Source organism: Mus caroli, unplaced genomic scaffold (assembly GCF_978045245.1).
Source record: "Mus caroli unplaced genomic scaffold, Mus_caroli_1 scaffold_17, whole genome shotgun sequence".
Taxonomy (NCBI): Eukaryota; Metazoa; Chordata; class Mammalia; order Rodentia; family Muridae; genus Mus; species Mus caroli.
The window spans coordinates 39,359,742-39,382,352 of record NW_028227272.1 but is presented as its reverse complement, the minus strand read 5'-3'; the positions used below and the strand labels follow the sequence as shown (position 1 = coordinate 39,382,352).

The 22,611-nt window shown below is 41.3% G+C and overlaps 1 protein-coding gene across 1 annotated transcript in view; it reads left to right on the top strand.

Moving 5' to 3' along the window:
• Window positions 1-8,471: 8,471 nt before the first annotated feature.
• Window positions 8,472-22,611, top strand: part of Gap43 (growth associated protein 43) — an 88,466-nt gene continuing 74,326 nt past the window's right edge. The window contains exon 1 of the mRNA XM_021185603.3: window positions 8,472-8,603. Coding sequence (XP_021041262.1) covers window positions 8,574-8,603 — 30 coding nt within the window. The 5' untranslated portion in view covers window positions 8,472-8,573. The remainder of the gene's footprint in view (window positions 8,604-22,611) is intronic.

The window sequence follows — 22,611 nt, the reverse complement described above, 5'->3', positions numbered from 1 at the left end:
CAGAATGAAGAATCTTGTCCCTAGGGGGGTTTCTGCAGGGTGAAGGTGGAGGTTCTGATTCTTGCAGCTGACGAATATGATCCTGTTTCTAATAATTATGAGAAGGCAGTGGAGGCCCAAGGAGCAGAGCAACAGAAGCAGTAGGATCCTAGAAGACAAGAAAATAGGAGAAAGGGGAAAGAGGCTTCAAGCTAGACGATGGATGGTCAAAGCAACCAGATCCAGATCCTGTTGAAGACTGAAGTTGAGAAGAGAAGAAATGAAATTTGGGAGGAACTGCCATTGTCCCACCTACTCTGACAGAGAAGTGAAGAGTTACCTCAAGGGTTTCCTTAGGAAGAGGACTCAAGACACTGATTGTAATCTTTCAAAGTTGTTATTCCTCCAGGGTATATGAGAAGCTGGCTGGACAGAACAAGATCTCCAATGTGAAGCAGCAACGTTCCCCTTGACAACATGAGTGACATAGTAGTGCATAAGAACATGGAAAGTATAGCTGTCAGGAAGGGCAGGGCAGGAAAAGCACCAGCAGTCACTGAATGCTGCACTGCTAGTGAAAAAGATCAACAAGATTTTTGTGGGACATGGGATAGAGAAGAGGAGTCTCAGGATGCAATGGAGAAATCACACTTGTGGTGTTTTGAATATTCTTGGCCCAGGGAGTGGCACTATTAGGAGGTGTGGCTTTGTTGAAGGAAGCAAATCACAGTGGGAGTGAGCTTTGAGGCTCTCCTTCTAGCTACCTGAAGAGTCAGTCTTTGCCTTTTTGCCTTCAGAAAAAGAATGTAGAACTCTGAGCTTGTCCAGTGCCATGCCAGCCTAGATGTTGCCATATTCCCACCTTGATAATAATGGACTGAACCTCTGAACCTGTAATCCAGCCCCATTTAAATGTTCTCCCTTGTAAGAGTTTCCTTGGCCATGGTGTCTCTTCACAGCAAAGAAACCCTAACTAAAACAATATTCAGATCATTAACTGAAATATGTATATAGGTAGTGTCCTACTTGTGTGGCCCTGCTGAGCAATAGCAGGTACAGTAGAGATTAAAAATGTTTGGGAAATTAAATCAATGAGAATGTGAAAGCTATGACAAGGTGGAGAAATGTGTGGTGTTTGAGATTCCTGGAGCCCTGGATGATGAAATGGTATACATATTTTAGGGCTTAAGAGAGCTGAATCAGTAATTAAAGCTGTTGTTGATCTAAATGGAAGATATTTTGGTGACCAAGTGGTAAAAACATATTTCTACAATTTGCACAAATTTGGGGTCTTGGATCTGGCAGAACAAGTTTGATTTTAAGAGTTGGAGTTGGAGTCCTTTCCATGATTCTTACATGAGAAGCCGACAAGTAATTAAATACATCAGCCTCAAGAGCTCTTTGACATTCTTGGATAGGTCCCTATAATATACGTTGATGGATCCTTTTTTTTTTTTTGATTATGTGGGTTTTTAATATTATATAAAATTTTCTGTTTAAAAAGGAGGCTCTACAATTCCCTAGTTTAGCTATACATATTCGCTTATAAAACTCTCATCTAAGTCTATTTAGCTGGCTAAGTATTTAAATAATAATGCTGTGGGACTTCTTAATAAAATTTTAAGAAAATAAACTCAAGAAAACTTTCTCAAGCATTTTTTCAGTATATGGTTGGCCTCTAGTTTGCCACTCCCCTCTCCATCCTATCACCTCTTTTTCTGGATTCTGTCTTTCAGTTCTTGAACACTGAACAGCTCTCAAGGTTTATTCTTTGACCCGCTAGTTTCTACTGTACACTGTAGCTCAGAATTTGATCCAATAATCATACATGAAAGACAATTCTGAGTCAGGTTTGCTACAATCTGATTCCGTGTGGCACATGACCATTTCCATACCTCCATAAGATGAATGCAACTCTCCAGTGCCTTGCTTACCAAGTAACCTCCCTGTGCCTGCGCACATCTGATCGTTTGAGTCTTATTCTCTAGATTCCCTAGGCTCAATTTCCAGACAATTTTTGTTTCTTTGACTTTCTTCTTCTCCTTAGATATTCTCCCATGACATCAACATGGCAGTGTGTATACAGTATAAAGTGTGTAACATCTGGAACACACTAAGCATTTAACAAGAGGCAGGTTTTCTTTTTCCTGCCATCATTCCTCCCAGAACCATGCAAAGGAAGAGCTTCACATTCTTTTCATTCTGTATCTTTCTCTCCATTCCAAATTACACAATATCACCACAGGCATTCACCCAAATTCTACCATTTACTTAGCTCTAATTCTTTATAGTAAAAGTTGACTGTCTCTCCAAAATCCATGTCCAACTTCGAATTTCCATTACCAGTGATTGTGGCCTTGTTTTTTGGAAGGATACTTCTGTTGATATAACTTGAGGATCTCAAGGGAAGATCATTCTAGATTTAGGATGTGTCTTACCATGACCAAGGCAACTCTTTTTTTTTTTGAAAAAATTTTATTAGATATTTTCTTTAATTACATTTCAAATGTTACCCCTTTCCTGGTTTCCCCTCCAGAAAACCCCTATCACATTCCCCTCCCCCTACTTCTATGACAGTGCTCCCCCACCCACCCATCCACTCCTGCTTCCCTGTCCTGACATTCCCTGACACTGGGGCATCAAGCCTTCACAGGACCAAGGGCCTTGCATTCCCACTGATGTCCAACAAGGCCATGCTCTGCTACATATGCAGCTAGAGCCTTAGGTCCCTCCATGTGTACTCTTTGGTCGGTGGTTTAGTCCTTGGGAGCTCTGGGGGGTCTGGTTGGTTGATATTGTTGTTCCTCCTATGGGATTGCAAACCCTTTCAGCTCCTTCAGTCCTTTCTCTAACTACTCCATTGGGGACCCTGTGCTCAGTCCAATGGTTGGCTGGGAACATCCCCCTCTGTATTTGTCAGGCTCTGGCAGAGTCTGTCAGGAGACAGCTATATCAGGCTCCTGTCAGCAAGCACTTGTTGGCATCCACAACAGTGTCTGGATTTGGTGAATGTATATGGGATGGAACCCTAGGTGGGGCAGTCTTTGGATGGCCTTTCCTTCAGTTTCTGCTCCACAATTTGTCTCTGTATTTCGTCCTGTGAGAATATTTTTCTTTTTTGGTCCCCCTGCTAAGAAGAACTGAACTTCCTTCTTCTTGAGCTTCATGTGGTCTGTGAATTGTACCTTGAGTATTCCAAGCTTTTGGGCTAATATCCACATATCAGTGTGTGGATACCATGTGTGTTCTTTTGTGATTGGGTTATCTCACTCAGGATGATATTTTCTTTTTTTTTTAGATTTATTTATTTATTATATGTAAGTACACTGTCGGTGTCTTCAGACACTCCAGAAGAGGGCATCAGATCCCACTACAGATGGTTGTGAGCCACCTTGTGTTGCTGGGAATTGAACTCAGGACCTTCGGAAGAGCAGTCAGTGCTCTTAACAGCTGAGCCATCTCTCCAGCCCCAGGATGATATTTTCTAGTTCCATTCATTTGCCTAAGAATTTCATGAAGTCATTATTTTTAACAGGTGAGTACTATTCCATTGTATAAATGTACCACATTTTCTGTATCCATTCCTCTGTTAAAGGACATCTGGGTTCTTTCCTGCTTCTGGCTACTATATATAAGACTGATGTAAACATAGTGGAGTATGTGTCCTTGTTATCTGTTGGGCAACCAACAGATTAGGAAAATATTTTTTCCAACCCTACATCTGAAAGAGGGCTAATATCCAATATATACAAAGAACTCAATAAGTTAGACTCCAGAGAACCAAATTACCCTATTAAAAATGAGGTACAGAGCTAAACAAAAAATTCTCAACTGAGGAATACTGAATGGCTAAGAAGCACCTAAAGAAATGTTCAACACACTTAGTCATCAGGGAAATGCAAATCAAAACAACCCTGAGATTCTACCTCACACTAGTTAGAATGTCTAAGATCCAAAACTCAGGTGACAGCAGATGCTGGCAAGGATGTAGAAAAAGTAATACTCCTCCATTGTTGGTGGGATTGCAAGCTGGTACAACTACTCTGGAAGTTAGTCTGATAGTTTCTCAGAAAATTGGACATAGTATTACCTGAGGACCCAGCTGTACCACTCCTGGGCATATGACCAAAGCAACTCTTTTAAGGACAACATTCAACTGGGGCTGGCTTACAGGTTCAGAGGTTCAGTCCATTATCATCAAGTTGGGAGCATGGCAGCATCCAGGCAGGCATGGTGCAGACAGAGCTGAGAGTTCTACATCTTCATCTGAGGGCTACTAGCAGAATATTGGCTCCCAGGTAGCTAGGACAAGGGTATTAAAACCCATGCCAACCGGCTACACCAACAAGGCCAGACCTCCTGAATTACCACTCTCTGGGTCAAGTATATACAAACTGTCACAGAATGGACTCTAAATTCAGACCTAGGCATAATGTAAGAGAAAACTGAATCTTGCAGAAAGGAAGGACATGTGAGAATGGGGGCAGATAAAGAGGGATACAGCTTCAGACCAAGTGATGGCAAAGGTTGACCCAGTCACCAGAAGATTGATAGAAGGTCTAGAATGGATTATTCTTCAATCCTTCAGAAAGGCTCATGCCCCCTGGTACTTTGATTTAACTTTTCTGGGCTACAGAAATTTGAGAGAATAAATTTGTGGACATTTGTTATGGTAGGCTCAGGAAGCTAGTGTACCCTCTTTGGTATTTTAAAAAGAAAATCTAACTCTTAATTGATATACAAAAATTTGTATGAGGTATTATGAGATTATTTTAATAGATGTATACATTGTGTAATGTTAAGGTCTTCCCTTTGAAGACTTTCTCATTCCTTCATTGTGAAAATGGTTATAATTCTTTCCTCCAGCTTCTTGATATGCACAGTAAAGGATTGTTATCTTGAGTCACTGTAGTGTAGGTATATTGCTCTAACACCACACACACACACACACACACACACACACAAAACAACCTCTGGTAATCCCCATTATCCTCTCAGTTTCTGTGAAACCAATATCTATCAGATCCCATGTATGAATCAACATTGTTACTAGGTGTTTCTCTGTGTCTGGCTTATTTTAATAATCTCTAGTTTCATCTACATTGTTTTAAATGGCAGTCTTTCATTCTTTTGTTTCAGTCAAATCTTTAAAACATTATTTATTTAATAGTATCTTTTCTCTATTTTTGTCTCTGTCTCTCTGCACCCCCTCTCAATCTCTCTCTCTCTCTCTCTCTCTCTCTCTCTCTCTCTCTCTCTCTCTCTGTGTGTGTATGTGTCTGTCTGTCTGTTTACCCTAATGCCAAAGAACTACTTAGCTTATTATGAATAGAGAATAATTTTAAGGCAAATATCAAAGAAATCTAAGAGTGGAACTGGAATCTACTTTCTCAAACCCCCTCTACTTCCAGACTCAGAAAACTGAGTGATAATTTTATTAATTAACTTCCTAGGCTAAAACTTACCATTTTCAGACAGGAAGTTCAGAGCCATACATAGACTCATACTGGTGATTTGGGAATAAAAACTAGAGTAGTTAGTTGGAGAAGAATGAAGGTAACCCTCTCTAGGTCATTTTCTTCTTATGTGTGCATACATGTATGTTCGGTTTTGGTTTTGGTTGTTACTATTTTGGTTTGTTTAAAGTCAAATCAAGGTGTGTGTGTGTGTGTGTGTGTGTGTGTGTGTGTGTGTGTGTGTTTCTTTCCCATTCTTTTGTCAGTCCACAACTTTCATTGTTTAGTTTGGGGGGAAAGGTCTTGGATTTGGTTCCATAGTTTTCAAACTTAGTTTCCAATCCTGAGTTTCCTCCTTGGGAAGTAAATTTTAGAGGCTCATTGGCAATCTGTAGTATTCTTGTCCAGAGAAAGGCATTTAAAACAATAAGGATTCTGCACACCAGTTCAATAGAGTAGTCAACGAGCTGGCATTTGGTTAGAAATTTACAGGTGGCTGTCTGGGGTGACTGTATCAGCTTGCTCTGGGTGTTTTCTGAAGAACATGGTGCTTTATGATTTTTGAAGATGGTTCTTCATGGGTGGATCTAACAGGTTGAGCTTGATGGATGCTCATATTAACACCAAATCTCCCTAGGTTGTTCACTAAGAATCAGGAACAACGAGATGCATACACCTATTGAGTGGTAATATAGCTTGGTTGTTTGAAAGGCTTTGAAGTCTTAGGTTTATCTCCTATTAGCTGGATGAGCAAGTCAAAAATCCTTAGTCTTGGAATCCCATCAAAATGAGGTCCAGGCTGTACCCATGGCACTGAACACCAGACAAAGAAGTCACAGAAGCTGAGGAGGAAGCCAGCGCTGCAATTGTGGTGTAACATTCCATTGTGCAGTTCATCCTTACCCAGGGCTGATTCGATTCCTCCTTTTTCTGACTGTAGTCTGCCACATTGTTTTTCAAGTTCCTTCCCATAAACAAAACAGGAAGGAAATCATAGAAGGGAGGTCTGAGGTAGTGGAGGACAGAAAAGGGAAAGACAATGATCTTATGGCTTGAGCAATAAACCCATTTTAGTGGTAAAAGGTAAAAGAAGTTATTTCTTCTCCTACACTCACAGCTCTGCAGGCTGGGCTTCCTCCCTTTGGTCCTTTCTAGCACTAGAAGACTGATTCTAATCCCTAGCTTCAATGTTTCCATTAGGAGTCACTTCTCATCCATTCTCTGCCCTCTTCTGTCACTTATGTCCATGAAACCTGGTTTTGAAGACTCAGTTCTGACAGGGATTATTGCAAAGTTAAGAGACTATTAAACCCAATGTAGGTATTTTTTTTTAAAGTATGAAAACCAAGGAACACATGGGGGGGGGTGCTAACAAATGGCTTTGTTGTAAATTGGGTCACTCTCAGAGAGACGCCCTAGAGTTAATTTCTAACCATCATCCCTGGTGTCACCATCACTGACTCTGGCCATTTTTTAAAAGGTGTGCCCCTTAATCTATTAAGTAGGCTCTCAGCAGTTCCAAAATAAACATGATAATAAGCTGTCTGCCTGTTGTCTGTTAAAAAAGTTCATGTCTAGGAGGGATAAAGAACAACATGAGCTATTTAATTAGAGATACTTGTCATCGCTAATGAACAATAAGGAATCATCTGGAAAGTTCTTTGACGTAGTCACTTAGAAATGTTACCAACATTTCAGAAAAGTTGTTGCCTGTAAAACTACCTATGCCAAGAGTGGCTCTGGAGTGTCCTGTGCACATTGCATCCCATCCTAAAATATGTTGGCATGACTGACATTATTATAGCCTCTTTATAGATGCAAAGGGCTCTCCAAGACCACACAATACCAAATGTCTAAACTTTGCACAATACAGATTTACAAGTCACCTCCCCCCAACCCAGAATAGCAAAGGCACTAGAAGGAACTAAGGTGGACTTCATGGTATGCATCTTTCCTCAAGACAGAGTTTACCTGTGTCCATTGCTCTCAGACTGTAACACATTAGATGTTAGTGTTACAGAAATCTGTCATTCACAGACACTAAGCTAATTAGAAAGAACCACAACTGTCAAAGAAGCTTGTGTGCATAAGCAAATAACCCACTATGTAGTTTTAGATATGGATGCTAATTCCTAGACCATAGTTTATTCCACATTCAAATGCTCAGAATGCTTAAGTGCTGTGTGTGTGTGTGTGTGTGTGTGTGTGTGTGTATAGTGTACTGATGCATAGGTGACATATTTGTGCATAGCTAAGAGTATCATATGTGTGCACTTAGGTTATATAAATAAAATCAGTTAGTGTTGAGAAAACTGAATCTCCATGATTATCAACTGCACATAAAATCTAATGGCAGCTGTAATTTGTGTGCACCTCTAGCACCTCTTTGCATTTTCCTTCTTGTGGTACTGGGAAAGAGGAGAGTTAGAAAAGAAACAGGAGCATTCCTTGGGCCCCACTTCCCTAAAACATGTTCCATCCAATCTCTCCAACTGTCTGGAATATCCTTCTCTACCCCCACCCCATAGCCCTCCCAATGCAGTGCGGAAAGTCAGTGGGTAATTGGGTCCAGATTGGAGGTGTTTAAATATTCATGAGGCTGGCAGGGGACTGGGAGGGGGCGACTGTCTAGAAATGGGGGTAGGGGCTACGGGAAGTGGTTAGTCACTGGAAGCTAGCAAACAATTCTGAGAAAGGGACCCAGGGAGAAGGAAGAAAAAGATTGGGTGGGGAGTGGAGGAAAGAGAGGAGAAGGAAGGAAGGAAAAGGAGAGAGGAAAGAAAGAGGAGGAAGGGAGGAGAGAGAGAGAGAGAGAGAGAGAGAGAGAGAGAGAGAGAGAGAGAGAGAGAGAGAGAGAGAGAGAGAGAGAGAGAGAGAGAGAGAGATGTGCGTGAGCGGTGAGCAATAGCTGTGGACCTTACAGTTGCTGCTAACTGCCCTGGTGTGTGTGAGGGAGAGAGAGAGAGAGAGAGAGAGAGAGAGAGAGAGGGAGAGGGAGGGAGAGGAGGGAGGGAGGGAGAGCGCGCTAGCGCGAGAGAGCGAGTGAGCAAGCGAGCAGAAAAGAGGTGGAGAGGGGGGGAATAAGGAAGAGAGGAGGAAAGGAGAGAAGGCAGGAAGAAGGCAGGGGAAGATACCACCATGCTGTGCTGTATGAGAAGAACCAAACAGGTAGAGCTAAAGATTTCTTTTTTACTTCTTTGCTGTTGTGAAATTATCAGAGTACAGGGTTTCCCCGTGAAAGGCAGGAAAAAAATTTTTTAAATTTTTTTTTAAAAAAACTGCTTCTGCCCTAGCATGATGCTCTGGCTTCCTTAGCATACGGTAACTGATGCTTGCATCCCGGCGTTATTCTTTTCTGCCTTTCATGTTCTGGTTTTTAGAATGCTGCTACTAATTAGGGTAAGGGGAGAGAAATATGCCGGCTTGGCTAGAAATATGATTCCCCTCGCCTATTAGTAAGTGTTCAGCCGCTAGGTCTCTGGTTTTGAGGGTGTGGATGCAGAAAGGGGTGTGGGGACGATGTGGGCTCTATCTACGAGACCAGAAAGCTATTCTTGATATTATTTGTGGAAAACGAGGTCTGGGGGAATTATAGTCACATTTCAACATTGCCTGTTCTGTGATTCAAATTTTCTCACATGTGCTGCGGAAGATACCTGATTTCGTGCTCGTATGAAAAGGGGCGCAGGTGTATGTGGGGAAACATGTGAAGGTTTTATTTATTTATTTAAAGAATGAATGAAACTGATTTAGGAGATTTTTTAATTTTTAAAGAGAGCCTAAAGACAACAAGGGTTGGGGGAGAACTGCCTATGCCGAGGGGGAAAATCCCCTTCCTGAGATCAGGAGCGGATTGTGCGCCAGCTGGTCCGGGAAGAGGATGGACCACGCCCCTAGGAGCTTTGAGCTGAGATGGGATGGGAAAGGGGAGCCGAGCCGGTATTACCTGTTGGAAACCAGGGCTTTTCTCTTTCCCCTCTTCCTGTGAGTCTTTGCTGGCATTAGCAGTGACCAGAGGTGTGTTAATATCCTGGAGGAGGATGACTCGTGGTCCTCAGGATGAGGGACTGTCCAAGAGGAGCTAGAATCCCAATCCCCCACCTCCCCTCCCCCACCGCCTAGATTATTTTTTTTCCCATTTTATTTCAAATTGCTCACTTATTGGAAGACGTTTTAGAAACTTAATTGAGGTGAGGGTGCTTGGGATCCTGCGGTCATCCACAGCACAGGAACGCTCTCCAAATGTAGCCTTCAAACATCCCTAGGAGCATGTTTGAGTGATTTTTAGAGAAGGTTAAGAAAGAAAAAAAAAATGGGTGTGGGGTTGGAATGAGTGTGTGTGCCTGAGTGTGAGTGTGACCATGGCGGGGTGGGGTGGGATGGCAGTCGTGGTTGTAGAACCCCTCTGCAAACTGATTGCTGTAAGGGTGGGGTGCAAGACAGGGGTATTTGGCATTATTCTTGTGCAGGTATTGGAAATTGGACAATTTATTAGACAGTTTCTGAATCCAAAGGGGATGGGGGAGGGTACAGAGGAAACAGCCCTTCAGCCTGGCCACATGCAGCCAGCGCCCTGGAAGGAGGGGTGGGGGAGTGGGGAAGAGGAAGGACTAGAAAAAGAGGTAAAAGCCAAATGCCAAAGTAGTTAGAGAAGCAAGCCTACAATAAACAAGCAAATAAATAACTGCAGATCCTTGGTTGTGAAGGGGTGAATGGAGAAAAGTCTGTCAAGGCGGGGCAGGGGGGGTGTTGCTGCCTGTATTTCTCTAACTGCTCTTGGTTCCAGAAACTGATACTTCCATTGGAACATTTGTAAAACATTTATTCCCATGCCTTCCTTCATTTTGATATATGAATGTAACAGATACAGGTGCCAGGGGGTTAAGCACACCCTCAGAAAAAGGTTGCAAGGTGACTGCACTGGCCAGCTGGTAAAATACAATTTAGGAATGTGGAGCCTTAAGGAAACCAATGCTATTCGTTTTAAAGGCTTGGATTTTGGAAAGAAAAGTGTGGCTGGCTGACAGCTTGTTCCCACCCTATTTTTGTGCACGGGAGTATCCACACATCTCCTTCAGTCAAGGGAACCAAGCATGGTTTATAGACAGGGAATTGGGGCTAACGGAATTCCCTCCCAAAAGAATGAGGACAGCTGCTTCCAGTAGCTTCCTCTCACTGACAGCCCGGAGCACACACTCTGATGTGCAAAGTGATGAAGATGAAATTACGTGTTTAGGGACTTGTAGGAATTTGCATGTAAATGCGTACAGCCCGCACATACTTCCAATGCAACCATTACGCATGTGCTCTGTATGGATTTCACATGCCTCCCTGTGCTTTAACATCACTGATGTAAAGGAGGAAATGGAATGTCTAGCAAAGGTCCTTTCTACCCACATATTTTATGAATACGTTCTTAGGTATGAAATGGTTATGAGCCTCCATGTAGCAACATTACTTTTCATTTGCATATGTCAGTATTTAAGGTATCATTAAACCAGACAGAAGGAAATGGTGTCTTCAGGGCGTGGGCTCATATTACATTGACTGGTATTCATATAGTATGGATACTTAAGTCTCGTGCTGGCTTCCTTCTTGTGAAATGACCCTCTATCATTCCAGTCAGAATCCAAGGGTTTCGTTCCTTCTTCTGGAAGGTGTTTATCACTCCAGCTTTTTTAACAGGGACTAAAATGAGGGCACGAACCTGCAAAGGTCTAACTCTGCCACACCCATGAAATCCAGCAGGGATGTGGGAGGGGGGGACTGGAGGGCCTGCACTTCCTTCCTCTTCCACTTGAGCAGCAAAAGCAAGCAGTCTCAGATATTTCTAAGTTGTAATACATTGCCAGTGGGTGTGAAGAACACTTAAATGATCTCTAGTAGCCATTACTTACCACTGTACATTATTAAAGCAGATAGGGGGGGGGGGCTACAAGGAAGTAGGTAAAGGAGGGTTAAAATAAAAGAATCCTGCAGATTTTATTGGCTCATGATTTTCAAATATCTTGAGGCTTACTTTAAATAGCTCAATTACCATGCATATTGCAGACGATTAAAAACTTGCAAGGTGTGATAGTCTACAGAGGGGGAAAATGTGAGATGTTTCCTTTGTTTAAAAATAATGACTTTAGTTTGTAGCTTAAGTGTTAAAAAAGAAATTACCCTGGAAGCAAGCAGACCTGTCCCCACCTCTCACTCTGCTGGCATCTGCCCCCTCCCCATATAATAAATAATTTTTATCTTTGAGAAACTACACATTGGTTTAGAACCCCAGCCTTGCTGTTCCCTCCTCCTAACAGCATGGGGAAGTGTGGAAGGGTCCAGCTCTGCTGCTAGGTGGGGACCATTCTTTCTAGTAAGAAATTGGATCCCTGCTCAGTGTCTCTGAGCCACACCCAGTGTCATCCAGGGACGTAGTGAATGGATTCAATAGAGGCCTTCTACTTAATATAATTGAAGCTGTCCATTTTTAACAATCATGGCATCTGCCATATGTTTCCAAAATTGAACGGAAGAAATTATTTAAAAGGGGTTTTCCCCCCTTCCCCAAATCTGGACTTTCAGAGAACCTTCCACAGTTTATGGTGAATTTAGCAATGCATTTGTTTCTGATTATTTAAGTTGTACCATGGCACATGCACAATGACCCCCTGATACTTCATCCTAAGAGAGTCCTCTGAATGTCACAGTGCTCCCTGCTCACTCTACTGCAAGCTCTGCTGAGGCAACTGGAGGAAGGAAACACAGGGTTAATTTTCCTTCTTGCTGAGCTGGTGAAAACTGCAGAAACCTCCTTTGATGTTGCAAGCAAAGGGCAAAGTTCCTGCTCACCAAGAGGGAGGGTGGCCCAGGGTCTTCTTCTGTCAGAGGGAAATTGCTAGTGACATGCCTGGGGCAGAATGAATCCACAGACTTCAGAGTTTTACTTGGTCCCATAGGGAAGGGGCGGAGGGCTTCCAGGCAAGCATGGAGCTCGGTATTAACTCCTTGTACACCCACCACACCCCCACTCCCCAGCACGGGTCATACTGACTTTAAGATACTTCTAAAATATTCCACTATGGAATGAATTTCAAGAGAATCCTCTCTCCAAGTTCATCAAGAGCAGGTACAGCATTTAACCCTTTCACTTCTTGGTTAATTCTAAGAGAGGAAGTGTTACTTGCAAACCAAAGAAGGTAAATTGGGCCAGTATCCTGCCTCTTGGATTTTGAAGTGTAGACAGGTTGTCTCCAGACAGTTGAAATGAAATCTTTATAAAAAGTCTCCAGGGAGCACTGTGCTGAGAGACCCCAGTGTGTGCCACTTACAGACTCAGCCATATTGAATGGCTCACATCATGCTTCCTGTCAGGAGGACTGAACAACTGAAGGACTGAAGCTGCCCAACTGAAACGCTAAGTAAACTGCCCCACCCTACTTACCTTAAAGGGTGTTATAAGGATTTCCTCAAATCTGGACAGGACAGCCATGTTTCCCCCACAACTGTCAGGACAGACTTGGTTACCCCTGCTCACATTGAGCGCTCCATCTGCCTGGAATCTTTTCTTGCTTTTTTTTTTCTCGGTTTCCTCACTGACTCCTGCTCTATTCCCTTGAGATCCCTCCAGTTTGTAAAGCTTTAGCTGGTTTCCCTGTGGTCCGTGAAAGAGCTTTGTCTCCTCTGTTCTAGAGTCTTCTGATTGCATCCCCATCTCTACAGGTTCCCTCTCACTTTCCTTTTAGAACAACGTTTCTAAAAGCATCCCAAGATCATGTCTCACTCATCATTTACTGTTCTACCTGCTTCACTTCCCATGATTCCAATGACACAGGGTACCATTTCAGGTGAGCTTTCATCTTACTTGAAAGCCATGGCATGCTGTCTATTGCTCTGCCATCTAACTGTCCTTCCTGGATAATTCTCCCAACACCTCTTCTCCTCAAACAGGACCTTTAAAAACTCACTGATGTTTGTTTTCACTCCCCTGTCCTTCTTGGACAGGGGCTTTCACTGTGTCATCTTGGTTTTCCCGTCATTCCACTCATTAATCCAGGTTCAACACATCGACATTCAGAGCTTCAGTCCTGTTCTTCGATTTCCAGAGGTCCACCTTGATCTATAGAAGCTTTTCAGAAAAACCCTAGTTTCTCCTGTGTGGACTGGATCAGGTATCCTCTGGTTTGGACCACTCCTGGGCTTCCTGTTTAGTTGCTCTAGCAATGCTTAGCCAGCTTCAGAATTCTAGAAATGGAGGATGTGTCCCAACCATGGTCCTTCCTTCCAAAGCCTACATTCAGGTACAGAGTAACTAAAAAAGTTTTGAACATTTTCTCTGCTTTCCCACACTTAGCTGTTTGTATAAGTAACCTGGCTCAGTCTTTTCATTAGCTTTCATCTAGCCAAAGACAACAGCTACCTGTATGGACCCCAGTCCCATGTTTTCTCTTTATAGTCTCCATGCAAACAACAGACAAACTGTTTTTACCTCATATAAATCTGGTCACACTATTTTCCTCATTAAAATTCTATAATGTCTCCCTGTTGGCTATAAACTACTAAATAACCCTTCAGCATGACTGGCATGACCTAGTCTTGGGCCATCCTTAAATACCTCCTCCTTCCCATCGCTCACTCTTCTGCTCCCTTTATTCTTCTTTCACAGCCCGGAAAATGTTTTTTTCCTTACAAAAGTTAGCTCTTTAAATCCACACTTCCATAAATGAACATCTTCTACTATTTTTATGAGCATATTGCATTTTGAACTAAACTCTATTACCACTTGTTGTACAACCTAGTGCTCATTTTTTAATATGTATCTGTATCTAACTTGTAAGGTTCTTGTGAAGAAAATGATAAAATTAACATCCATCCTTTTTATCCATAATGATTATCATACTGTCTAGCACACAGGTGGGTCCTTTGAACTGTGAGTGATCTGCTTGATAAATAAGTATGGACCAGAGGATTTAGTCTTGCCTCAAGTTGTGGTATATTTAATGGACAGAATCATTAGCAGCCTTTAAAGATAGCATTGGCGTGAACTTTTAAAATAGAATTCATCATCCTTAATTGTTGCTACAAATGTATAGACATGGTAGACTTCCATTTTTAATGCAAGCAGGCACAAAATTCATCCACTGGTAGTCTTCATTTCTCCAAACTGCCATAGCTGGAACTATCTGGAGATAAGCTTTCCATATTGACCACTCCTAGCAACCAACAAGCCAGTGTCCCACACCAGAGGAGAAGAATCACAGTCTAGCTATGGCTACTAATTCTTGCAGCTCCATGCTGCTTTTCTTTGGAACCTGGTAGACTCATGATCCTTACTTTGCCCTATAACTATCACAGAAGACCCTGTGTCTACCTTCTGCTGCGCACAGCTGATCTATTCATGCAGTATGTAGCATTAGCCTATGCTGAAGAGTGTATGATCAATAATTAATATTACCTACATTTGATACTTCAGTGAGATACATTCTCACTGAGAATGTATCTCACTGAAGTATCTGAAGACTAATGTCTACCAATGCATATCATGTGTGGAGCTGAAGGGAGAGTTAGTAGTAAGAAATCTCATAAACCTACAGTAATAGACAGGAATTCAATATACAGCAATTGGCTCTTTTTGAATCTTTTTAAATTTGAATAGACTTGAAGGAGTTGGATCCTGGTACAAGCCTATGGTGTCCAGTATGGGGAAGATTGCAACCACATATTTCCATTACATGGCTTTAAGTGGTGTATTCTAATAGCTCAGCTGGGATATCTTAAGAGAAGAAACGAGATAAAAAATTATAGGTGACATTTGTGTTTTATAGCCAAAGTTGGGTGGTGTTTCTCAACCCTGATGTCCTTGTGCTGCATCTTATTAGTGCTCCAAGCAACTCTGGCTTAGGGGTTTCTTTTCTTTTCTCCTCCCCTCCAATGCAAATGAAGTTTTTCAGATTAGTGCACCAGTTACAGCTAGTGCTTAGTGGTTGAGGCTATGAGAGGAGAATGTTAAGAAGAAGTCTATCTTGCCCAACTTTCCAATCCATGCTATAGGTAAATCAGGTGCTGATTTGGCATTTTATGGATGATTAGTACAGAGGGGATGCTCAGTTAGCATATACTTGATGGGATGCATGCAGGGATGGAGGGCTCATCATGATGAGATTCAGGGAGAGATAATTTAACACTGAGAACATTCCTGGGTGCCCATTCAGAGCAGACTGAGTATCCCACTCAATGCTATTGATCTTTGCAACCGAGTGGCTGTGGTTGAAGTTACAGTTCTCTGTCTTTATTTGCTTAGAGTGGCATACTTAAAGTCATTTTGCCTTTAGTGTTGGACTGTGGAATTTCACATTTTCAACCCTTAATTACTTACAGATCTTGATTTCTTAGATGTTCTTTGTTTAATGTCCTGTTCCATGTCTTTGTAGTGGGAATAAATCCCTCCCCTGGGTTCTAGACCTGGCACTGCCAATTGCTTGTCCTGTGATCTTAGGTAAGTAACTGAATCTCTCTGAGCCTCAGTTTATTCATCTGTATTAATGGACAAAATAAAAGCCTCCAAATCCTGACTCACTTTCTTGACTAGGTTGGTATGAGGCTCAAATTAAAGCGATAAAAAAATTAAAATATCTTGTAAACAATTTCTTTTTGATCCTCCTTAGTGGTCATGGTGCTACACAAACAGGAAGTACCGTTGTTATCTGCATAGAAAATATATACGCTTCATAGAAAATAAATACGCTTCATAAGCTCTTCCTAGTTGCCACTAAATGTTAGCCACACGGGTGGATAGAAGATTTTTATCATTTACTTTGAAAACCTGAGTGACAGAATTCAGATAAACACATACTTAAGTTGTCCTTAGCAACAAAATGTCAGGAACATGAGAAATGTCCACTGTTTGCCTATGTCCCTCTCCCTCTCCCTCTCCCTCTCCCTCTCCCTCTCCCTCTCCCTCTCCCTCTCCCTCTCCCTCTCCCTCTCCCTCTCCCTCTCCCTCTCCCTCTCCCTCTCCCTCTCCCTCTCCCTCTCCCTCTCCCTCTCCCTCTCCCTCTCCCTCTCCCTCTCCCTCTCCCTCTCCCTCTCCCTCTCCCTCTCCCTCTCCCTCTCCCTCTCCCTCTTCCCCACCACCTCTCTCTCCTCCTCCTCTCATTTCACATGTCAATCTCCTCTCTATTTGGTGTGTGCTGCTTGCCCCCACACCCTCACCCCACATGTCACCTCCAAACTGGCTTCTGAGTATTAGCAGACATGCTGTGATCACATCCATCACATGAGGGCCCAGCCAGGCAGAAGAGGGTGGAGGGAAGGTGGGGCTGGCTTCTCTGGAGCCTGAAAACTGGAGCTGCTGCCTGGTTGGAAGCCCAGCAGATTATCACCTGGCACCACTTCCATATCGGTTGCAGGTCTCCTCCTGTACCACTAACAAACCTTCGTCAGGAGAGCACAGAACCCTGAATCTTTTAAAACTTAAGTCCAAATGCTCTTAGTATTCCTCCCCATCCCCAGGATCTCCATAAAGGACGGTTCAGTTCTCTCGCATCCATGGTTAAGACTGGGAAAGGTTACCTGTTTAATGTAACAAAATTTGTCAAATTTCACACAAAGCAAAGGAATTCTGCAAACCCCTTACCCCAGACATTGAGGCTTATATCTGTAGAAAATATTTGGAATTATTTTAAAATACAATGATCAGAACATGTTAGTACAAAGATTCTGTCTATCCTAGAAGCCAAACATCTAAAATAAGAAAACCAGCCTCAAACATTTTACAAAAACTAGTTTTACATAAAATTCCCCATAAAGGCTTATAATAGAAAGTATGTTAGTGATACTCAGGAGCAAATGGTTGTTCAGAAGAAAATAATTTATTCAATTATATTTATAGTTTATCAATGGTTAATATCACTTTTAATCTCTCTCTCTTTCTCTCTTTCTCTTCTTCTGTTATTTATGAATACTTTGATTAGGTACCAGTATCTGACTTTAGGTGTTCATGAAAATAATGTTTGAAGGAAAAGGAAACTAAAAATTCTATGAATTATAAATAAATAAATAAATAAATAAATCCAAGGCTAATCAGGATTCTCATTTAAAAGAGTCAGTCCCCAGGACCCAGCGTGTCTCCTTTTTAATAAAGTTATGGAGGGAAAAGGAATGAGTGAGGAATAGGAGAGAGGGAGACAGAGACAAAGAGACAGAGACAGAGAGACAGAGACAGACAGAGAGGGAGAAAATTTTGTTGGTCTTGCTTGGATCAGCTACTGCCATTTAGACAATTCTGTCTGATTGTTAGAAAGCCTAAGGCAATAGTTTCTGGAAGCCCACACCTGTGGGGAAGAGTCCACGCTGAGAAATACTCTCTGCATGTATTTCCACACACCTAGCATAGCACAGCTATGGGGTGGATCACTGAGTTTCCCTTTGGGATGTTTTCAGTTTTGCTGCCTCACTTACTCATCCTTGATCCCTTCTGTTGCTGTGATATGGTACCCTGACCAAAAGCAGCTTATGGAGAAAAGTAGTTCCTTTGGCTTATGGATGGGTCCAGAGGCATAGACATAATGACAGAAAGGCACAATGATGTCAGGAGAAGCACGGGAATGGCATGGTGAGCTGGAGGCTGGCTGATCACTCTTTCATCCACACATACAAGAAGCACAGAAAGAGAAACAGGGAACACTATAAACCCTGAGATCCCCTGTGATGCACTTCCTCCAGCAAGGCCTCACTTCCTAAAGATTCTAAAACTTTCTCCAACAATAACACCAACTAGGGACAAAGAATCTATACAGGAGTCTATGGGGGACTCTTTTCATTCATATCACCACAATACTTCAATACCTTAAAAGGAATGGTTTTCTCACAGATGGTTGGGTTTGTGCACCTGATAAAGATTAGAACTAATTTATATGCCTGGAGTTGACCAACACTAGTTGTCTACTGACTTCCAGAAGCCTACACATGGCAGGTACCAGGGTTCTGAGAGGAATCCAAGCTATCATTTGTCCTTGATAACTTGGCATGACATAACTCTTAGCTTCCAGAATCACTCTATAGAATCAGTTCCTACCCAAGGATTGGGTAATGTTGGATGTAAAACAGATTTATTCAATTTAAACCAGAAGAGCACTACTCCTTGATATTAGTCATCTCATTTTGAATGTTCTTGAATTAATTCCAGCAATCATCACCATATTTATCTATTTTTAGCAGATTGGCACTTTCTAAAATATTGAGCTGTTGTCTCCATATGCACTAGTTTGCTCTAAATGTAGAACATTGGTAATTAGCCTCACATCCATTATTTGCAATCCCAGTTCCAATAGCTATCAAAAATGTTGTTTTTAAATGGAAATTGAAAATACCCTAATATCTTCCCATTAATGATTGCTTAAAAGAGCTCGAAGAGGCAAAGACCAAAATAAGCGGGATGAACTTCAGAGCTTAAGCAAACTCAGGAATCAGCTGATTTTTAAAGAGGCATTAGAGCATCTTAGCATAACTAGCCTAGGAACTTAGCTTGATTGTAAGTTGTCAGAGTGCACATCCTCAACTCATTCTTCCTTCCCTATGGCTTACAACCCAATTCCCCCAATTAGACATGTAAATTTGAGGATGCTAGACCTCATAATAGCTATTCCCAGAAGATGTGATATACAATTTTATTCTAATCCCTATACTATCTGAAGGAAGGAAGGGAAAATTAAAATATATCCAATTTTTACCTACTTATCTTGAAGTTCATTTCTTAGACACCTGTGTCTAGCTGTTGTAAATTCTTTATTCTTCAGAGCAGCTCACTATGGTTATCCATGCTTTTAGTGGGTTGGTTCTAACAGGAGAAAAGGAGTTGGTGTTGAGCAGGCTGACTACATTTGTGGTGGATGTTATATTTCAAAGTCCCTTCCCTTTAAATAGGAGAAAGTAACATTTTATTTGAGTGGGAAGAAGAAATGGCAATTTATTATAAATCCTTCCACTTCATCTTTATATAGATATTTTCTTCCTAACACAGTTGTCTGGGATATTTATTCTTAATTTCAAGTTTTAAGAAGTATGTGTGAAGGGGAAAACAATATGGTTTTACTCAAAAATAACCAACTCTTTATTGAGTAGGGAGTTAGTTTATCTAAACCTTATTTTCTGAGGAGAATTTTCTTAAAGCCAATGAAAAGACTGGGACTGTTTTTGGTGTCATCTGGAAAGTCAACTCTGGGACTTCTGTGTTGGAATTGTACATTTGTTCAAATAAGTTGTCTATTGAAGTTACTTAACTCAGTAGTCTTGAGGGCTTTAATTGCTTTGAATTCAAGGGCATAAGGTGATTGACTGCCTTTAGGTAGCTCAGCCAGATTTGGCTTCATATTAGCAGGCAGTGAATTGCAAAACAATATAGAGCCTTCGAGGACAGGACTTAATGTCTTATACATGCCATACTAGATTTGACATTGGTTCCTTACATGTCTTATGTGAAACCTGGAAAGAGGAGAAGTGGAGGGTTTGTATAATTGAAAGGATTACAATTATAAAGCAGAATCACTTAGCTTTCTAATAGAATATCCCATAAGATCAGTGATGACCACAAATAGCTCAGCCTCTACTTCAGAACTTCATCTTGGAAACAAAACACTGAAGAGAAATGATATTCAGAAAGCAAATCAAGTACATGTGGTACAAGTGTGTTCAAGTATACTTCTCCATTCTAGGGATAAACTCAGATATGCTCAATTAGAAGGAAGAAACTATTGATCCTTGGATGACAATAAAAATGATCATTTTGCTATCTTAATAAGAACATTCAGTAACTTAGAGTTTTCTGCCATGAAACTTAAGAGTTTTTCCTAAGTGAGCAGTTTAGGAACATTGGAAACTGACTGTATTTGTAATAAGGTGTGTGTGCGTGTGTGTGTGTGTGTGTGTGTGTGTGTGAGAGAGAGAGAGAGAGAGAGAGAGAGAGAGAGAGAGAGAGAGGTATATGCATATAAATCCATATAAAATAATAAAAGGTGAACTAGTAAAAAAGTCAAGTTTTTTCTTATGAGATTTACAGATATTAAAAATGATGTTTTTCCTTTGATTTGTCTTTACTTCAGAATATGCAGCACATATTCTATAGAAAGACAAACTTTCCTTGGACACTGTCTCACTACCCTTGGTATGAACTTAAGCACTAGCTGTTCTTTGCTTCTTCTTATTTTCATTCTCACTGCTTTGGGAAGCCTCCTTTCGTGGTTAAATCTCTTCCTGCCCTCCTATGAGTAGAGAGTTTCTCCACTTGTGATGATTTCACTTACTTCCCTGGTCCTCCAAGGCCTTCCCACACCAGCCCCATCCCTAGATCTCCTGCAGTGTATAGACTCATCCTTGCCACTCGCCAGGCAGTTTTCCATGATTATCCTGTGTCTTTATCTGTGCATGAATCCCATAACTGACTTACACACTCTGAAGTTAAGATATCTAAGTGCATCATCTGGCTCAGAACACATTGATTGCAATGTTGATTGATATATAATCTGTGGTGAACTCTGTATTAGATGTGCAAGACAGATGTTCCAGCAGAGCCTCAGGAGAACAAATGGGGCTATGTTATCTGACCACTTTAGAATGTTCAAAATTATGAACAATCCCTCCCTCTGGAATCTATTTTCTTGGCCTCCATGATGCACATTTCTGCTGGAATTTTTCCTCTGTTTTGTTTGCACATCCTCTATCCAACTTCTCTGTGGTTTCTTCTTGCTGTTTTTTCTATCCATCTGTAAAACAATCGTTATTAAGGTTTTTGCCATTATTATGACATAATGCAGGGCCCATGAGTGATCTCACCCATGGCCACACCTCTCATGTGGATCTGTGAGTTTCAGCCTGGAGAATTCTCAGGCTCTCCAGAGGTTACAGTCTAGAGGTTTGCTTATTAACTATCTCTTGCAAATAGGCCTTGATATCTTAATTAAACCGTTTTCTCATCTAGTCAGGTAATTAATAAATTGGACAGTCTAGTCTCTCCTATCATCAGGTGCTTGAGGGTATTACTAGTTTATGAAAACAGCAGTAAATAAATGAATGAATGAATAGACAGACAGACAGACAGAAAGAAAAAGAAAGAAAGAAAGAAAGAAAGAAAGAAAGAAAGAAAGAAAGAAAGAAAGAAAGAAAGAAAAAATTCTGCCCCCTCCCCCTTTACTCCCTTTCCTACCCCCAAGCTGTTTTCATTCCCCCTGTCCTTCTCTGGTCATCTCAATTGCAGTCATTGATGGTAGAAATCAAAAAATATAATCTCCCTTTTAGTTTCCCTTCTTCAATTCTCAATAGAATTCTCATTCTTCTTTCAGAAGCCAGAGTTATACCTTAAAAAGTGCCTTTTGAAATGTGTGTCTCTGACATGTTTCCTCTGTCCCTACAATCAAACCAAATGCATAATTACCGAGGCCTTTTAAACTGCTTCCTATCCAAGCTTTTATTTCTCTGGTTTCTTAAATTCATTCTCCTCTTGGTCACTGAATCTTTTGACTTCCTTTTAATTTATAAGACACATCAAGAGTGGCTTCTCTCCCAGCAGTTTGCATATGTTGATCTCCAGGCCAAGAATTCTCTTTCCGCTCTTTACTGAAAGGGTTATTCCCCTCTGAGCAGTGTCTGAGTTATTTTGGAGACACCACATTTCTTCTGTTTTTTAGACTGCTTGAAGTCTGAATCAGAAGAAAGATTGGTTAACTATGTTTTTAGTTACCTTTCATACTTCCAAGCTATCTCATTTATATCACAGACTGTATTGCAATTCTGTGGTCTCAAACAATGATGTCCATCATTTTATCAACCATTTCTTCCTTCCTAAACACTTTTTTTTTTTTTTTGCTGATTAGAGCCCACCTTCCACTCCTTATTTGCATGATGCAATTCCCATTACTTAAGTGTGGTTATCCTCTCTCTGTTTCCTGTATTCTACTTTAACATCCAACCCCAGGGTATAATATGCATACCCACCACTATCTCTTTCTAAATAGAAATTTCATTAGAGCAGGAGTCTTGCCCCATTTATTGACCACGTGACTGGTAGGGCACCATTGAATAGGAGATAAGTAAACAGCCCAAACAAATGAAGGAATATCAGTGTTTAATGAGGACCATGGGATGGCAAAATTTGGTTACAACTAAGACAAAGGTTGCCAAACTCCCACTGGTCAATCATAGA